Source organism: Vicia villosa, linkage group LG7 (assembly GCF_029867415.1).
Source record: "Vicia villosa cultivar HV-30 ecotype Madison, WI linkage group LG7, Vvil1.0, whole genome shotgun sequence".
NCBI classification, from domain to species: domain Eukaryota; kingdom Viridiplantae; phylum Streptophyta; class Magnoliopsida; order Fabales; family Fabaceae; genus Vicia; species Vicia villosa.
The window spans coordinates 75,063,795-75,081,107 of record NC_081186.1 but is presented as its reverse complement, the minus strand read 5'-3'; the positions used below and the strand labels follow the sequence as shown (position 1 = coordinate 75,081,107).

The window sequence follows — 17,313 nt, the reverse complement described above, 5'->3', positions numbered from 1 at the left end:
GAGACCGAAAATGCTTTTCTTGAAAAAAGTGTGATTGATCATATAATAGATCATACGATTGTCAGGGAGAATATATCTTGCAGTGAACGGATTTGGTATCGAGAATGATGGGTTTTTCATTAGTGAGGACGGAATTTCTTTTGTTAAAGTTGTAGACTTTATCTCCTAGGCCGAGGACAACATCTTCATGAGAAAGATCTAGGATGTTTGCAAACTCTTCTCATATTAGAGATATTCTATGTCTTCTAACTTTATAATAAAATATTCCATCAGTGAAGTAAAGATTGGAGAAAAACATCCTAACTAATGACAAATACACTTTTCATAGGGGCTGTAAAGGAAGGCGCTCTCCAATAACATTTTGTCGCAGTTGCTCTCGCAGTAACGAACCTTTCTTAAAACCTTAGATTATGCCTATATCCAAGTTAGGTAACAGAATCACAATTCTTAAATAAAACTTAAATGTTGTCAGTGATACAATATCCTTTGTGCATAACATCTTCCATAGTTAAAGAAAATGCACAAATGTAACGGTAAATGTTGTAGGGAGATGATTAAACTTCACCTGTATACATTTAACAAACAACAAGGCACACATTTAACATACATAACATACATACAAGCTTACATATAAGTTTAAAATTCAATAAGAGTTTGTTCAACCAACTCTAATCTTCTTTGGTAACCTCCGCTGCCTTCTCGGGTGCATCAATTTCAGATGAAGCTATAAGCATTTCCATCTTCTCAGGTTCATCCATGTCAGGTGAAGCTACAAGCCTTTCCACGGGAACTTTGGAAACATCGCGGCGAACACCAATATCAGAAACCAACCGACTCACACAGTACATGCCATATCCAACAGCAGCCAAACCACTGAAACTGGTAGTCATAAAACGGAGTGGTGTAGAAATCACGGTACTAGCTGCAGCCAAGCAAGATGCTGCTTGTCCGCTGCGTCCTACACTGATGCTTGTGGATATAAGCAGACCTGTTTTGCAGTAAACTGCAAAGTCTTCGCAGTTATTATTGAAAACGTTGTAACCACCAAATCCATTTTCAAGAAGAAAAGAAGCGCGGCGAAGGACGTCTTCATTTGGATCAGCAACTGCAAGGGTGCAAGTGCCGCCTCGAGCTTTGGCCAGAAAATATGCAGCTGAGACACCATACTCGAAAAGGTAGAGACTATCACCAGAGAGGAAACAGTCCAAACAGGAAGAGATGACACCATCAGTCTTATTTTGGTCACCGCATTTTGGGCATGGAGTGTCGGTATCTTTGGAGGGTGAAGAACTGCAAAGGAAACGGTCCAACACGGTTCCTGTTCCAATTTCTAGCCCTCCTCCCCTCGTAAAGTGGTTCACCATTCCATCACCGACATATATTCCTGCAATTTTGCACAAAAGTAGTTGGCAAAAACAATATGACAAATTCGACATGGTCACACATTATAGAATAAAAAATCATAGATGACAAGTCCATTTTAAGTTGAAGTTTCCAAAATTTGACGGTTGATAAGGACTCCAATGCTTAAAACAAGATAAAAGGATTTCGAGTATCCAAATTTTAAGTATAGAAAAGGACCAAAGGACTGTGTATCTGTGTGTATTTGACAGATTATAAAGAACTCATAACTTATACTATCTTAGTATTCGAAATGCAATTAGATCATAAGCATGAAACTCATGAGTCTAAGATTTCCTGCAGATCCTTAGACATATTTTTCTTAGGAAAGCAAGCAAGAAATGACAATACCATAAAACTTGTCTCAGATATTTAAAAATTGTTATTACTAGATTGCATAAAAAATTGTATATTGCAAGTAAGATAGTTTACAGGCTACCAAAGCCTACTCAATACAAAAGATCATTAACTGTCAGAAATATGGCGCTGTGGGCTAGTAAATATCAACACCACAAGATTTAAGATGTTCATAAAAGATAGCAGCCAAGAACTATGTAGCACGACATTTCAGATCAAAGGTGCTTGAAGTATCAATGCCCGACACCTACACAACATCGATGCATATAGGTTTTAAAAGTCTCACACTCGATGATATAAGGTGAATGTGAGTTTATACATGGCGGCAGTATTCACCTTAAAAATCAGCAGTTTTGCAAAGATTTAATTAGGTTAAACTCAAATTCTTATATAGAATGAGAGTCTACTCAAACTTTGTTGGGCATATCATGTCACCACCACTATCGAGTCACTGTGTTCACATTCCAGATGTCTAGTCTTAGAAGTAAGGGAAATCTCTCAAGAGTCTCAGGTTGATGAAATAAGGTTGAACATAAGTTTATAAATGACCTAACAATCCCGTTTTGTGGTGCCCCGGTTTCGTAGTGGTTGAGTTAGACCAATCCAAACCACTTTCATTTAGATTTCAATTATTACATATATGTCAGTGTCCCTCTAATACTTTACTTGCCCAAAGTTATAACTGTTTTAAATTGAGGTTCGCAACCACAACTGCAGCCATAATATTGCTGCTGCGGTAGCCTCCGTAACCGCATCATACCACAATTGTGGTAGGATTTAAAATCTCACACGTCCCGACGCATAAGTAACTGCATCTAGCAATTTCGTCCATGTTATTTTCATCAAAATTTCAAAACCCCAAAACTCAAAATTTCAAACCCCAAAACTCAAAATACTTATAATAATTTATAAAATCTTAAAATGAAGGGTTATCCAACCGTGTATTTCAAACAACTCCTAACAAAAATTCACGTCATAACAATCGCAATGCACATTGCAGCAACCGCAATGACTACAATTGCAACATTCGCAACCGCAATTTCCAACCCGTATAAAACAGCACAACGCAAAACGAGATCAACCCCAACACTCCCTCTAAAATTTGGGGAGATCCAAATGTTCCAAGTTCCAACATATAAGCATTATTATTATCCCTACATTTATCTCTTAAAGTTAAATCTGGCCAGTTTTGCTTAATTTTACAGCAACTATATTGCATCAGCAAACTGAATCTCAACTTGGCTACAAACAATTGCAATTAAACTACACTTCAAACCCAACAAATCCACAACTAATTTTCCAATACATCAACAAATTGACGAAACTACAGAACCCCAACGTTAGCAAAAACAAAATTAAAAACAAAAAAAAAAAATACACAGAATCCATTTCGTGAAATTAAAGCAAACAACAAATATCCATTAAGATAAACATAAAAAAAATTCAAAATTTGAGGAGAAACTAAAAAGATACCGTGATGAGCGTAAATGTACGCTTGTCTCCATGAGTAAATATGATCACCAGGCTTGAGTTGTTCTCGATCGATCTTATTGGAAAACACTCCCATTTCACTCTTTCACTTTATCTCCTTCGATCTCACTCTTCCGTTTTGCTTTTCTACCTTCAAACAGAAACGGGTTTTCCTTAGAGTAGAAGGAAGAGAGGGAAGAAAGAGAATCAGAGATGGTACGGTACCGAATCTTATGAGTGTATTCTCCGTGTTTGATTTTTTGGGAAAGCCGAGTCACTGTTACGTTTTCATTTTTTATTAATTAATGGTAATAATTTGACTTATAAAATATCTAAAAACAATTTATAGATAGGTTATGACATATTACGACAAAATAAAATATTAAAATGATGCAGCAATCAGAATCTATTGTTTGGATTTTTCTGCTATTTTTTTGTTTGTATTTAAATTTAAATTTTCGTAAAATCAAATTTTTAGTTTAACTGTATAATTTTTTGAATCATTTTTAATTTATTTTTTTGGTAAAAAAAAAAAAAAAAAAAATTTAGTCTTTAATTTTTTATTAATAGTTTAAATTCGATGACGTGAAACGGATTATTAAGGATTTTAGTTTTTTTTCTGAAAATAAAAACGAAATTTCATTAATTTCGGTGGATACAAATGTTGGACTTGGTTACATTTTTTTTTCCTTTATTGGGTCGGCATATGGTTAGGGGTGTTCAAAACCAAACCAACCCAATAGAAAATCGCAAATCAAACCAAACCAAACCGAAATCGCAAAAAACTGCATTTGTTCGGATTAGTTTGGGTCATCTTTTAACAAAACCGCACGGTTTGGTTCGGTTTGCGGTTTGTATTTTGTAAACCGAACCAAACTGAATCAAACCGCATTATGTTACAACCTAAATTTTACTTAACTCACATCCAACTCAAACTTAAACCTATTATACCTTAGCCTTATGATTACCAACAATTTTCTCATCCTTACACATATAATTTTAGTCCCGATCTTCTCAAATCTCTAATAACATTATCGCACCTTCTTTGCCACATACATCTTCCTTCTTCTTCTATAATCTCTACTCTCTTATATTCTTTTTTTTTCACCTTTTATTTTTATGTAAATGTTCCGTATTTTAGTTTCGTTTTTATCGCACATTTTCTTCTCTAGTCTCTCAACACTTTTTTTTTCTTTTTCACCTTCACTAATCTCTTGTCTCTTATATTATTTTGTTTCATTATAATAATTTTTATATTGTTTTATGTTATTATTTTATATTTAATATTCCACTTTTGTCTAATTTAATTTTTACATATTAAATGGAAAACTGTTGTCAAAATATGACGAGTTTTGTTGTTATTTGATAGTGTATGAATGTCTAAATACAAAATTATGTTGTCATCTATATGCGTATTATGGCTCAATAAAATATTTGTAAAAAACCGAACCAACCAAACCGAACCAAACCGCATTAGTTTGGTTTGGTTTGGTTCGGATTTTTTTTTAAAAGCCAACCGAACCAAACCAAACCGCACGATTTTTTCTCTTGCGGTTCGGATGATTTTTTTCGTCAAAACCGCCCAAACCGCACCGCGAACACCCCTACATATGGTTGATACATATAGTGTTTTTTTATTAATTCTTAATTTATCCTATGGTCCTAAGAAAGATCCTATGCAATTCTGTTTTGTCCCTCTAAAAACTGAAAATATATTTTCGGTCTGCACCACATCTCTCAAAAATAGGCCAAATGTGGTATAAGTCTCAAAATATAAAAAAACCATATCAGAGATATATCCACGCGCAGTTAGGAACCATGAATATAACCCCGATCAATAGAGCGGGAATTTCTACCACCTTGTCCATTTATATATAACTGGATATACTTTCGGTATTATGGCAACTATATATAGCTTAAAACAGTAACCAACATGGTCACATTTTGATCACTCTATTTCATCAACTTTTCATTAAAACTCTCCAAAACCCTTCCATACTCAATCCATTTTTTTCACTATAAATCTTCATTTTTGTGGTTCATCGTATCAAAAGGAGCTCAAAGAAGTGGAATTTAAGGTAAAGTTTATTTTATTCAATCTTTATTACATACATTATGATGTTTTTGAATTCAAAAAACAGGTCACGCGATAACCGGAGGTATGTTTCTGGTTTACAGTTGAACTAAACCAGAGGTATATTTCCAGTTTTTGTATGTGTTTATTTTTCCAGTAGAACTGATAATTATGTTGTCTATTACATTATGTATGGTGCATCTCGATAACATTCTCAAACCTGATGTATATCAAGTTGTTTCATCACTCGTATCTCCTATGATAACAAAGGTGGAAGATATTCACGAGCATTTTGACAATGGAGAAGAGTTTGAATTATGTGACGACATGTTGCATTGGATTCGTACAGAGGCTACGAAACAAGGATTTGGTGTTATGATTGGAAGGTCCGATAATGGTATGTCAAGAAGAAATGCATTTGTGACTTTGACATACGAAAGAAGTGAGAAATATATTCGTCGTATCCAAAAATTGAAATGCGACGACACCGGTTCAAGAAAATGTGAATGCCCGTTTAGGTTGCGTGGTTATCTGATCGCGACTTTAGGAGTCTATCGGGTTACTAACTGCAAGGGCACAGTCTAATTGCGTAGTTTTAAAAGATATCGAACCCACAAGGACTGATAATCAGACTAGTGCTATCTAACGTTATTGTGTAAGCTAAAGCTAATGATGTTTCTTTGGTTTTAAAAAGGAACGGGAATTAAATATAATTTAAGTTTAATAATCAAAGGGAGACGTTGATATGCAATTAGTCAGACTTCGGGATTCAGTAATTCGTTGGCATTATTTTTTTTGAAGTATTAAAATATCGTTCACTAGAAACTATTAATTTAAAAATCTTTATCTCACACTTTCGTGTTTGTTGACTCAGATTATATTACCAGATGGTGCACATGTCACAAGTGAGGGTACATGATATGACTTGATCAAGATGAGGTAGAGAATTGATTGTGCAATCTAGAACATTCACCCCACACATGAAAATGATGACACACTTCTCAAAAGCTGAAAATGTCATTCATTCTTCAAAAATCGCACTCGTGCAATCGATTGCTCCCTTATGCAAATCGATTTGCACTGCTGAAAAAGGCAAAAATTGGTGCAAAATCAGTTGTGCAAATCGATTGCTCTCTTATGCAAATCGATTTGCACTGATGGCAGAAGCTAATAAGGGGCAGAAACAGTTATGTAAATCGATTTTCACATTATGCAAATCGATTTTCCCAGGGAAAATGTTGAAAAATGCCCTTTTTATGGATATTTTTACTTGGTACCTATAAAACACAAACATTCAAAAGAACAAAGCAGTATTTTTGGTATTTTGGTATTTTGGTTAGTATAATATATACAAGTAAAAAAAACAATGTTGCTTGATGATCCCCCTTATAGATGAGGTGAGCATAACACCAGAAGCGAAGCTTTAAAATGAAGCTCTTGATTTAATGATTGAGATGCAAATGATGTATGATCTTAGGGTCAAAAATTGGGGTATGACACTAACGAGTTGAATTCCCACTAGGGCTCTACTACGTCTCAAGTCGGGAACCTAGTCGGGTTCCTACAAAACAAAAAAATAATTTATGATCCCACTGGGGATCTCCGAATTCTCCAAAGGTTAAAAATCATCAAGCTTTATGATAACATGAGTTGAAGATATGCAGAGAATCTCTCTGATTAAATCAAGAATCCCAGCCGAGTCGAACGATTTACTGATTATGCTAAACAAATACCTTTGACACCAACCAAGACCAAGAAGACCTCCGTCCGAGACCAGGTTATCAAAGTCTCTAGCAAAACATTTACAATTAAGGCAAATACTCTTAACAGGTCGGGAGAAGACGTGTTTATGACAAGCTTAAACCTAAAGTGATCGAATTAAACATCCAAATGTATGTACAAATCGGCTAGATGATATACACTCGGGGCTATCAATAAATAGCCAGAAATAGGACAAACATTATAACCTAGATCTACTTAGGAGTATCTAAAAACTTCCATGATCTATTGCGATCATAAAAATACAAGACCGGATGTTGAGTTAATATAAAAGTATTAACAAAATAGTCGGGACCTCTCTGGGGATTTCTGACTTCTCCGTATCAAGAACTTTATGGGTTATGGGACGCCATCAAGAACATAACTCATTGGGGCTCCTTACCTTATCTATATCAAGATACTCCAAAATTCAAGGACTTCACCTGGTCGAGAATCCATTAGGGCTCTCCGACTTATGCAAATCTAGAACCAATCGAGTTCTGCAAACAACCAAAAATCTATTCGGAGCCCTCGACTTCTGCATAGATAAACCCCATATCACACACCACTAAGTCATGAAGATCTCAACCAGGAAGGAAATAAGAGAATTATGGGATTCTTTGTACGAACACTTCAACCCTATGGGTCTCGTGATAGGGGCCTGTACATATTCCATAATTCTCTATGTCGGGTTCCCAGGTCAGATGTGTCGAGCAATACGAAGAAATAGTAGCAGCCGATTTGCTGCTATAGCATCTGGAGATCGGAAACCGGGATGATAGCCCAGATCTATCATGGTCGGCTCGGGAATAGAGGGATTAATAGTCATTAGATGTTATAAGTCATTGATGAAGTCGGTTACATAGGATTAATGAGGCGTTACAACATTTATAAGCGGTTACAACGGTTACGAAGATGATTAATGGTCATTAAGACCAATGATTTCACTATAAAAGGGGCTCCCACCCGAGGGATAAGCAAGACACAATTCTTGGGGGCACGCATTCCATAATTGTGCCACCCAAATCCCTCAGTCCATTCAATATCTTCCTATGAGGCCTCCGCCAAGGATGGAGGTATCTAAAAACTCCTTCGTGACCTCACTGGAATCTGCTTCTGGGGGTTGTTCAAAAGTGTTCTACAGGAACATATACAAATATGATGATCTATCTCAAGAAGAATGATACTTGAAGCATACTCTTACCATGTTCTAGGATGATCTGGTCTATATGGATGTGGATCCTTCTAGTGTCAATCCACCAAAGAAGAAAGAAATGACATATCAAAACTCGTCTACTGGTTGAGGCTGTCACAAGGAAGAATAAAGCAAAAAGATTTATTTATGATGGATTCTTTTTGAAATGTTTGAGTATTTTTCATTTCTTCACAACACTGTTATTTTGTACTTAACATGATTTGTTTTATTTTTCTAGAATTTTCGAATGTTAGTGGCGATGATTTTAGCTAAGGCCTCAACTTTGATCCACTTGGTGAAGTAATCCATGTCCATGATATGAAATTAACACTGCCTTGACGCTAGTGGAAAAGGACCAAGGACATAGATGCCCCTCTAGGAGAACAAACGTGGCACAATCAAAGTGTTATGTTTTTAAAGAAGGGCGATATGAATGTCTCTGTAGCTCTAGCCCTTCTCACACTTCATCATAGATATGAATGTCTCTATGTATTTAAAGAATTGTCGAGTATAAGCATTCTCTTCTTTTGACTAAGTTGGATTTAATGGGATTTGTTGGTATAGTTAAGTTTTCAATGTAGGCCAAGATCAAGGTGATCTTTAAGGCTCATTCTGCTCTCGTTCTCATAATGACCACTAATATAGTCGAAGTGAGGTTAGGTTTTTTTAGTGTCTCCTAGATAAAAAAAAGTTTTTGTCTGACACTCTTGTTCTTTCCATCATTGATAGGAAGTTTGTCACTGTGTTTAGCTCTCTTAACATATGGGCGATGTCATACACCTTAAAAGAACAAACTTTGTCCTTGGTCGTGGCTACACATTTATGCACTAATGGATATTTAGCTTGTGTCTCCCTTTAACATAGGAGGCCAAGATATGGGAATATGTATATTGTCTGATATTTTTTGCTCCAATTTCTTAAAAAATATACTAAAATGTATTATCTTAACTTCTTTAATGCTACAACCATGGCCAAGATAATCTTCTCAATCTTTTGGTAGCAGGTTTCAAGACTTTCTAATACCTTATATATAAAGTATTTATGTGTCTAAATTGGTTGCCACCTCCTTGAAGAGGACGACAATTACTACTTAAACATAGATATCTAGATAGATGGACAAAATTTCCTCGGTCATGGGCCTTGATAGGACTAGGGGTTTGGAGATGACTAACTTTAGCTTAGTGGATCTATCAATATACGTGCGTGAATCTATCAATGTACTCCCTGAGTGTCTCCTTCCTCCTAATTCAACAACCACATACTTCAAGATCCACCTCCGCAAATCTATCTAAGTACTCCTTGAATGTCCCCATCTTCCTCTGATGCATCTAGATAAGGACTGCCAATATTTTATTGATGCCTCCGTATTGTAATTTATGATGTGAACTCATCCCACAACTTTCTATAACAATTTACAGAATTTTCCTTTATAATCTTGAACCACATCATAATGCTTCCCTTGATGGTCAGTACAAAATACTTGCATTTCACGTTAATCCTAGCATGTCGACATCAAGGATAGTGTCCATATGCTTAATATGCTCATAAAGGTCTCTGAATTCGTCATCGCTCTCCAAATTTAATGGCTTTTGTAACACCCTTCTAACCCACGCGGAATATTTGCAATATAATATGAAATTAAATCAAACAATAATCACCAACAAGGGTGTCAGATCGTCATAAAAACTTCACAATAACTAGTTGTGCTACGTAACACGGGTTGCAATTAATTTTAAAACATACATTGAATGACAATTCAACATACTTATTCAAATACTTCGCACCGGAGTTCAAAATCTATTTAAAATAAACTTCATAAACATCAATTGAACATCATGGTTCATGAGTTACAACTTAAAGCATCAACATAAAAATGTAAATCAACTCAAATATTCAAAGAGAACATAATAGTTCAAAACATAACAACCTCATCCCCAATGATACGTATCATAGCAAGACTCCCTTCAAACTAAACAATGGTAAAAGGATGCCATAAAGCTATCCTCAACTTCAACTGACTACTCATGATCACCTGCACGTTACCCAGGTGGAGGCAACATTCAAACAGAAAGGGTGAGTATTTCATAATCATTATGTAAGACATAAGGAATAGGTATAGTAGTCGTATATAAATAATCATCCAAACATATACCGATACAATGTATCCATTATATACGCATACTTACCCTCACCTGCACATCATCACTTATTCACAACATCACCTTATGATTCAATCACAATTATCAATTAAACACACCACATCAGAAATAATCAATATCATTAAATCATACATCATCACAACAATGCAATGTAACGACAATGGACTCATGCATGTGGTACCAATTCATCATTGATGACTACATCATCGTCCTCCAAAGATCCCCACCATAGGATTAATTCTACATGGAACCAGAGCTCATCAACAAGTTGCACTCAATCCACACAATGGGATTAAGGGCCATCACTAGACCGAGGTCCTACAACATCACTGGACTTTTATCCTACAATTATGCTATGAATGCACGATGCTCAACGTCACAATATCAACTACTACGACTGTTCAAAATGGCATCATCATTCATGTATTCAACAAAGTCATGTTATTATTCAAACACACAACATCATGACATTTTGGTTAACTCAACACACAATCATCAATACATCACGTCATCAATCATCACAACAACATTCACCAAAGTCAAGTATAGAAACACAAGAATTCCTAAAACCAAGTTTCATACAAAATGCCTCTTAAACCTACCCAAACATGCACAGTAGATTCTAGAAAATTCCCATAAATTCTAATAAAATATAAGTTACCATATTCTAAAATCAATTTTCAATAATAATAATTTTCATTTTCAAGGGTTGCGATAAGCACGACGATACCGCGCTAAGAGGGATACCTACTGTAATCAGACCCATTTTATTTCACATAGAGCGCTAACCTAGACCCAATCCTTTGCCCAAAAACTGCTTTTAATCGATAGTTTTCTGCGATTTAAGGCCTATTAACCTAGTTCTAACATAGATTAGTTATTTCAAACACCAAATTACAAGCATTCATTATACTTCCAATGATCTTCATCAAGCCTTAAACTCCAAAATCTTCAACAATGGTGGATTTGAGTCTAAATCACATTATCAATCATCAATATAACAATCATCATCATCATACAACATATTAATCATGCAATAAGCACAAGCCATCATCATAAATCATCAATTTCATCAAGAACAACACAAACCCCAACATACAATTATCTACCCCTTAAATCAAACATAATAACCACGATAACCCCCTTACCTTAGATTATTAGCCGGACAGGTTCTCTTTTTGAATTCCTACAATTGATTTTCTCCTTCTCCTCTTCTTGTGCTAGCTCTATCTTCTTTCATGTTTTCTTCAAATTTTACGTCGAGTGAACAATCTCTTCTAATTCCTCTTTTTATCTAATTAGCCTTAGGGCCCTTACTATGTATGAACTTCCAATTATGCCCTTACTAACTCTTCCTCATTACCTCTTATTTTATTTAAATAACAATGCTAATTAGAAATTATATTATTATTATAATTAACACCTCAACTCTACTACCCCACACACGTCACATAAATATCACACGTCACATATTATCAATTATAAATCACCGTGATTCATATAATCACACCAAAACATCAAATAATCAATTAAATAATTAAATCAAAATATCGGGGTGTTACAGCTTTCTTAAAGGACTTAGGGATTATGCATTTAATGATGTATCTGGTGAATGAATTTTCTTGATGATAGGTGGAGGCTTGATGAGTGGTATAATGTTGGTTCCTTCTTTGAAAGCGATAATGTGAGGAAGATCTCATGGGACGGTAGTCTTCTGGTGGCATGTGTCTGTTATCTCTGCCTCTAAAATCATGACGGGTAGAATGATAGTCATGGAAATGATGACGATGCATTTTTTGGATACTATGGTACTATTTTTGGTTGCAACGTGGCACGGGAGCGTCCTTCAGAGCAGCTCAGGAGTGGCCGTGTTGCAACACGTATAATTGAGTTGTAATTAGAGAAGAAATTTTTGTTGGTTCTTTTCAATGTGGATGAGTCTCTCATTAAGGAGGTTCAGGTTTTGTTGATGTACTAAATTGTATATACTCACCACTAATTCTTAGAACCTTGGAGTCCCAACGTGGCTTAGAGTTGTAGGAGGTTGCGTAATAATATCGGTCTAACAGATTGAAAACGACGCTAGAGAAGAAGGTTATTGCGGTCGATGAAGTGACAACTAGTGATGGAACGGCGAAAACTGATTAACAAAAACAATTGTGGCGACGCAGCTGCGTAAATCTGAGAGAAAGTAAATAAAAAATTTATGAGAATGCAAAGACTATTCCCACAAACATAGTAATTTCCCATGATCTAAGAATAATATCATATTTAAAAGGATTACATTTACATAATTATTTATGTACTTGGAACAATTAAGTAAAAGCTAATTAAAATATAAATATCTTGGGGCAATAACTTGTACTCTAGAAGTATTGATTTGCATTAAAGTGATGATTGCTTAAGTACTCCCTCCGTTTTTTATTATAAGTCGTTTTAGACTTTTCACACAGATTAAGAAAAATAATAATTGTTGTATGAAAATGAGAAATTATGAAGGTTTTTACAAAATTATCCTTCATTAATGACATGTGGAAGATAAATTTATATAATTGAAAGGAGAGAGAATAATAAATATTTAAGGATATAATAGGAAAAATAGCATTAATTATTCATTGGAATTGTAAAGTGACTTATATTAAAATACAATTTTTTTTTCAAAACGACTTATAATAAAAAACGGAGGGAATATTTGTTATTTCCTTCGTTTCAAAATGAGTTTCTTTTAAGATTTTTTCACACAGATTAATGAATGAAATAATATTGTCATAAAACACCACAGTTTTACTGATTTAACCTTATAAATATATTGGAAGTCGTGTATAGAATAATAAATAAAAGGTATAGTTGAAGAAAAAAAAAGTAATCATTATTATATTAAAGTATTCATTTCAAAACAAATTTTATTTGTTAAAACGAATAATTTTCAATAAATCTTCCTTTTAATCTTCAAAATGATCATGCAAGGCTGAATTAGGTCCCCCAATGCATGTGGATTATGTAAGTAACATGGTGTTACTTACGTCCCAAATTTTTTTTTTACTTGCATGGATTTGGTTTGGAGATACTCTTTCTCAAAATGTCAAATTTGGACAAAAATAAATTACACGTCATCATTCATGTTGTAACAACTTTGATAGTGTATCTTATCTCAAACACGTGAAGATAATCTATTTTATTCAGATTAGTTTCTGAAATCAAACACGTGAAGAGACTTAAAAAAAACTAAATCAGCATAATAGTTAAATATAAATAAATATAAGGAAGTAAATAAAAAATAAAAATAAATAATATAATTTAAATAAAAATAAAAATTGAAATATTAACAAAAAAATTTATTTATTTAACTTAAATTTTACGATCCGATTACAAATTGAGTCCTCAAGATAATTCATCTCCAGAAAAAAAAATTACATTCAAATTATATGTTAGATCTAAGTTACTCGATAGATAATAGTTATAATGATGAATGATAATATTTTTGTCTTTATAAAAATTAAAATTAAAGTTTATACATTATTATTAAGTTTATTTAAATACATATGTGTAATGTGTTCACTATTAATTTTTCAATATCTTTTAAAATAAATTAGTAATATTATTTAAAAATATATTTTAAAAAAGTAATAAATATATTTAGAAATTTGTATTAATAGTTATATTTATGAGCAAATATTTTTCTTCCAAATGAAACTTAAATTAAAAACCGTGTTTAAAAAAAGGATAATATCATAATAAAAAAGATCACATTTACATAATTAATTTTTTTCTGGATAAAGCTAATTAAAACAAATATATCATGATAAAAGCTAAATAAAACAGATATATCATAGGCCTATGGCTATGACTATGACTAGTAGTACTAGTATTGATTTGCATTAGCCGTGAAAAATACATATTATTATGTTGGATGAAATCAATTCTAGAAAAAACTCTAGAGATGAGAATTGCTTCTTTCTGAATCATCCAAACATCATTTTAGGATAAGTACTTGAGAAAAAAAATATTTTACTTTTAATTTATTTTGGAAAAAATATAAATAAATAAATAAATTAGCTTTTGAGTAAAAAAAATGTACAAAAATGGTGAATTTGGATATGCTTTTTAACAAAATGTCAAATATAAAAAATTACACGTCATGAATAACGTTGTAACAACCCTCTTCCTGTCAGCTATCTTATCTCAAACACGTGAAGATAATCTATTTTATTCCAATATGTCCGTCCTATAATTATTCATTCACACATACAACCCACCGTGTTCCTTTCCCATTTTGTAGCAAAAAAAAAAAAAAATAGTCAATGGAGAAACTAAAACCAACCACAGCAAACAACTCCCCTCTCACACCCCTCACCTTTCTAGAACGATCATCAACAATTTACGGCGATGTACCTTCAATCATCTACAACGACACCGTTTTCACATGGTCTCAAACCCACCAACGATGTCTCCAACTCGCTTCATCAATCACCTCTCTCGGAATCCGCCGCGGAAACGTCGTCTCTGTCATCGCCCCCAACATCCCCGCCATGTATGAACTCCACTTCGCCGTCCCCTTTACCGGCGCAATCCTCAACAACATCAACACGCGCCTCGACGCGCGTATAGTCTCTTCTATCCTCATTCACTCCGAGTCTAAACTAGTTTTCGTCGATTACGCTTCTCGTGATCTCGTTCTTGAAGCTTTGTTATTGTTCCCTTCGTCACAACAACGTCCTCTTCTAATCCTCATCAAAGACGATGAAGAAACAGAAACCATATCCACCGTTGGTTTCATCTCTACTTACAATGATCTAATAACGAACGGTGATCCAGGTTTTAACTGGGTTCATCCTATTTCCGAGTGGGACCCGATGCTACTCAACTACACTTCCGGAACGACGTCGTCTCCGAAAGGCGTAGTTCATTCACACAGAGGAACTTTCATCGTGACGCTCGATACTTTAGTCGAATGGTCAGTTCCTAAACAACCGGTTTATCTCTGGACGTTACCGATGTTCCACGCTAACGGGTGGAGCTTCCCGTGGGGGATTGCAGCCGTTGGTGGAACTAATATCTGTGTCAGAAAATTCGACGCTGAAATAGTTTACTCTCTGATCAAAAAGCATCACGTGACTCACATGTGCGGTGCTCCGGTTGTTCTCAACATGTTAACGAACTCTCCGAATAATAAACCGTTAGAGAAACCAGTTCATATACTCACCGCCGGTGCGCCGCCTCCTGCAGCGGTTCTTTTCCGGACGGAGTCGTTAGGTTTTACGGTGAATCATGGATATGGATTAACTGAAACCGGGGGTTTGGTGATTTGTTGCACGTGGAAGCGAAAATGGAATTTGTTACCTGCCACGGAGAGAGCACGGCTGAAGTCACGGCAAGGAGTTAGAACTATTGGGATGACTAGAGTTGACGTGGTGAGTCCCAGCGGCGAAAGTGTAAAACGCGACGGAGCGACGCTGGGGGAGGTTGTTATGAGAGGTGGTTGTGTTATGTTAGGGTATTTGAAGGATCCTGAAGGAACGGCAAATAGTTTGAAGAATGGTTGGTTTTACACAGGTGATGTTGGCGTGATGCATGAGGATGGTTATTTGGAGATTAAAGATAGGTCAAAGGATGTGATTATTAGCGGCGGTGAGAATCTGAGTAGTGTGGAGGTTGAGTCGGTTTTGTATGGGCATCCAGCGGTGAATGAGGCGGCGGTGGTGGCGAGAGCGGATGAGTTTTGGGGGGAGACACCGTGTGCGTTTGTGAGTTTGAAAGATGGGTTGAAAGAAAGGGAAATACCGACGGAGAAGGATATAGTTGAGTACTGTAGGAAGAATTTGCCGCATTATATGGTTCCGAAAACGGTGGTGTTCAAGGAGGAGCTTCCGAAAACATCTACTGGGAAGGTTCAGAAGTTTGTGCTTAGACAGATTGCTAAGGATATGGGACCACTGAAAAAAAGTCGTTTGTGATTTGTGAAAAGATTAGAATAATGTTACTGTCTACTGTCTTGGTGGGTCCAGCAGAGATATAATAATGAGTTGAATCTTTGATTTTTTTATAATAATAATGAGTTGTGGGATTTTATACGGTTCTTCTTATTCACGGATAGGTGAGAATTATTCTAGTTTCATTTTGTAGATTTGATTGGAGGGAGGGATTGTCAAAATTGATGACAAATACTAGAAAGAATTAATGTTATCTTAAGATACTGGTTTTGTTTGCACCCTCGTGGATTTGTTATTGGTAGAAAAAGTGTTATGTTAGGTAGAAAAGTGTTTATGAATTACCATTGTAAGCATATCACAGCTCTTTTCATATAAGACTATTTACAATGGTTTCCAAATTCAACACCCTACTTTTTCACTTTTTATACTCCACATCATCTTCTCTCTCTAACACCTAATAATTCAACACACATTCAACTTTTACTCACTACAATAGTTTTGTTTAATAAAATTCAACACCCTACTTTACCACCATTCACAACACACTAAAAATTCAAATAATCACAACAACCAATAGGATTTTGCAAAATATTGTATGTGGCCCCCACTCTCATTCATTCAACATGTTGAATTCTTTCAACACAAAGTAATCCACGTCATATTAAACAAGCTATTAAACATATCATTGCATGAATTCAACAGTTGAAAAAAAATTTCAACACTCCCATTGTACATAGTCTAATGTGAAACTTTTTACTAGTAGTAATATTGAAATGTAGTGCTTGTACATTAGGTAGATCTTGACCAGTGTCTTTGTCTGCTGAATGTTGTTTCTTCTAGTTATTAGAGTTAGGTTGACTAAAAATATGAGAGTTCATGACCCAAAAGATTTTGGGCATTCAAATGTGGTTTGATGGAGATAAGAGAGAAAGGCTTAGCTCTTTGTGGTAGAGAGATTTGCAGTCTCTA

At 34.9% G+C, this 17,313-nt stretch overlaps 2 protein-coding genes across 2 annotated transcripts; one reads left to right on the top strand and one right to left on the bottom strand.

Annotated features, from left to right (window-relative positions):
- Positions 1 to 430: 430 nt before the first annotated feature.
- On the bottom strand, positions 431 to 3,519 carry LOC131620853 (protein LEAD-SENSITIVE 1). The gene is made up of 2 exons (XM_058892031.1): positions 3,232 to 3,519; positions 431 to 1,384 (listed from the first exon to the last, which is right to left on the bottom strand). The coding sequence occupies exons 1-2, from the start codon at positions 3,323 to 3,325 to the stop codon at positions 669 to 671; spliced, it is 810 nt and encodes a 269-aa protein (XP_058748014.1). The 5' UTR covers positions 3,326 to 3,519; the 3' UTR covers positions 431 to 668.
- An 11,126-nt stretch (positions 3,520 to 14,645) lies between these two features.
- LOC131620852 (2-methylpropanoate--CoA ligase CCL4-like) lies at positions 14,646 to 16,651 on the top strand. The gene has a single exon (XM_058892030.1). The coding sequence runs from the start codon at positions 14,716 to 14,718 to the stop codon at positions 16,366 to 16,368; it is 1,653 nt and encodes a 550-aa protein (XP_058748013.1). The 5' UTR covers positions 14,646 to 14,715; the 3' UTR covers positions 16,369 to 16,651.
- Positions 16,652 to 17,313: the final 662 nt, after the last annotated feature.

Excerpts from the sequence above, each read along its gene's own strand:
- LOC131620853 (XM_058892031.1), bottom strand. The coding sequence starts at position 3,325 with ATGGGAGTGTTTTCCAATAAGATCGATCGAGAACAACTCAAGCCTGGT. Across the intron at positions 1,385-3,231 it reads GTACATTTACGCTCATCACG|GAATATATGTCGGTGATGGA; the intron begins GTATCTTTTTAG and ends GCAAAATTGCAG.
- LOC131620852 (XM_058892030.1), top strand. The coding sequence starts at position 14,716 with ATGGAGAAACTAAAACCAACCACAGCAAACAACTCCCCTCTCACACCC.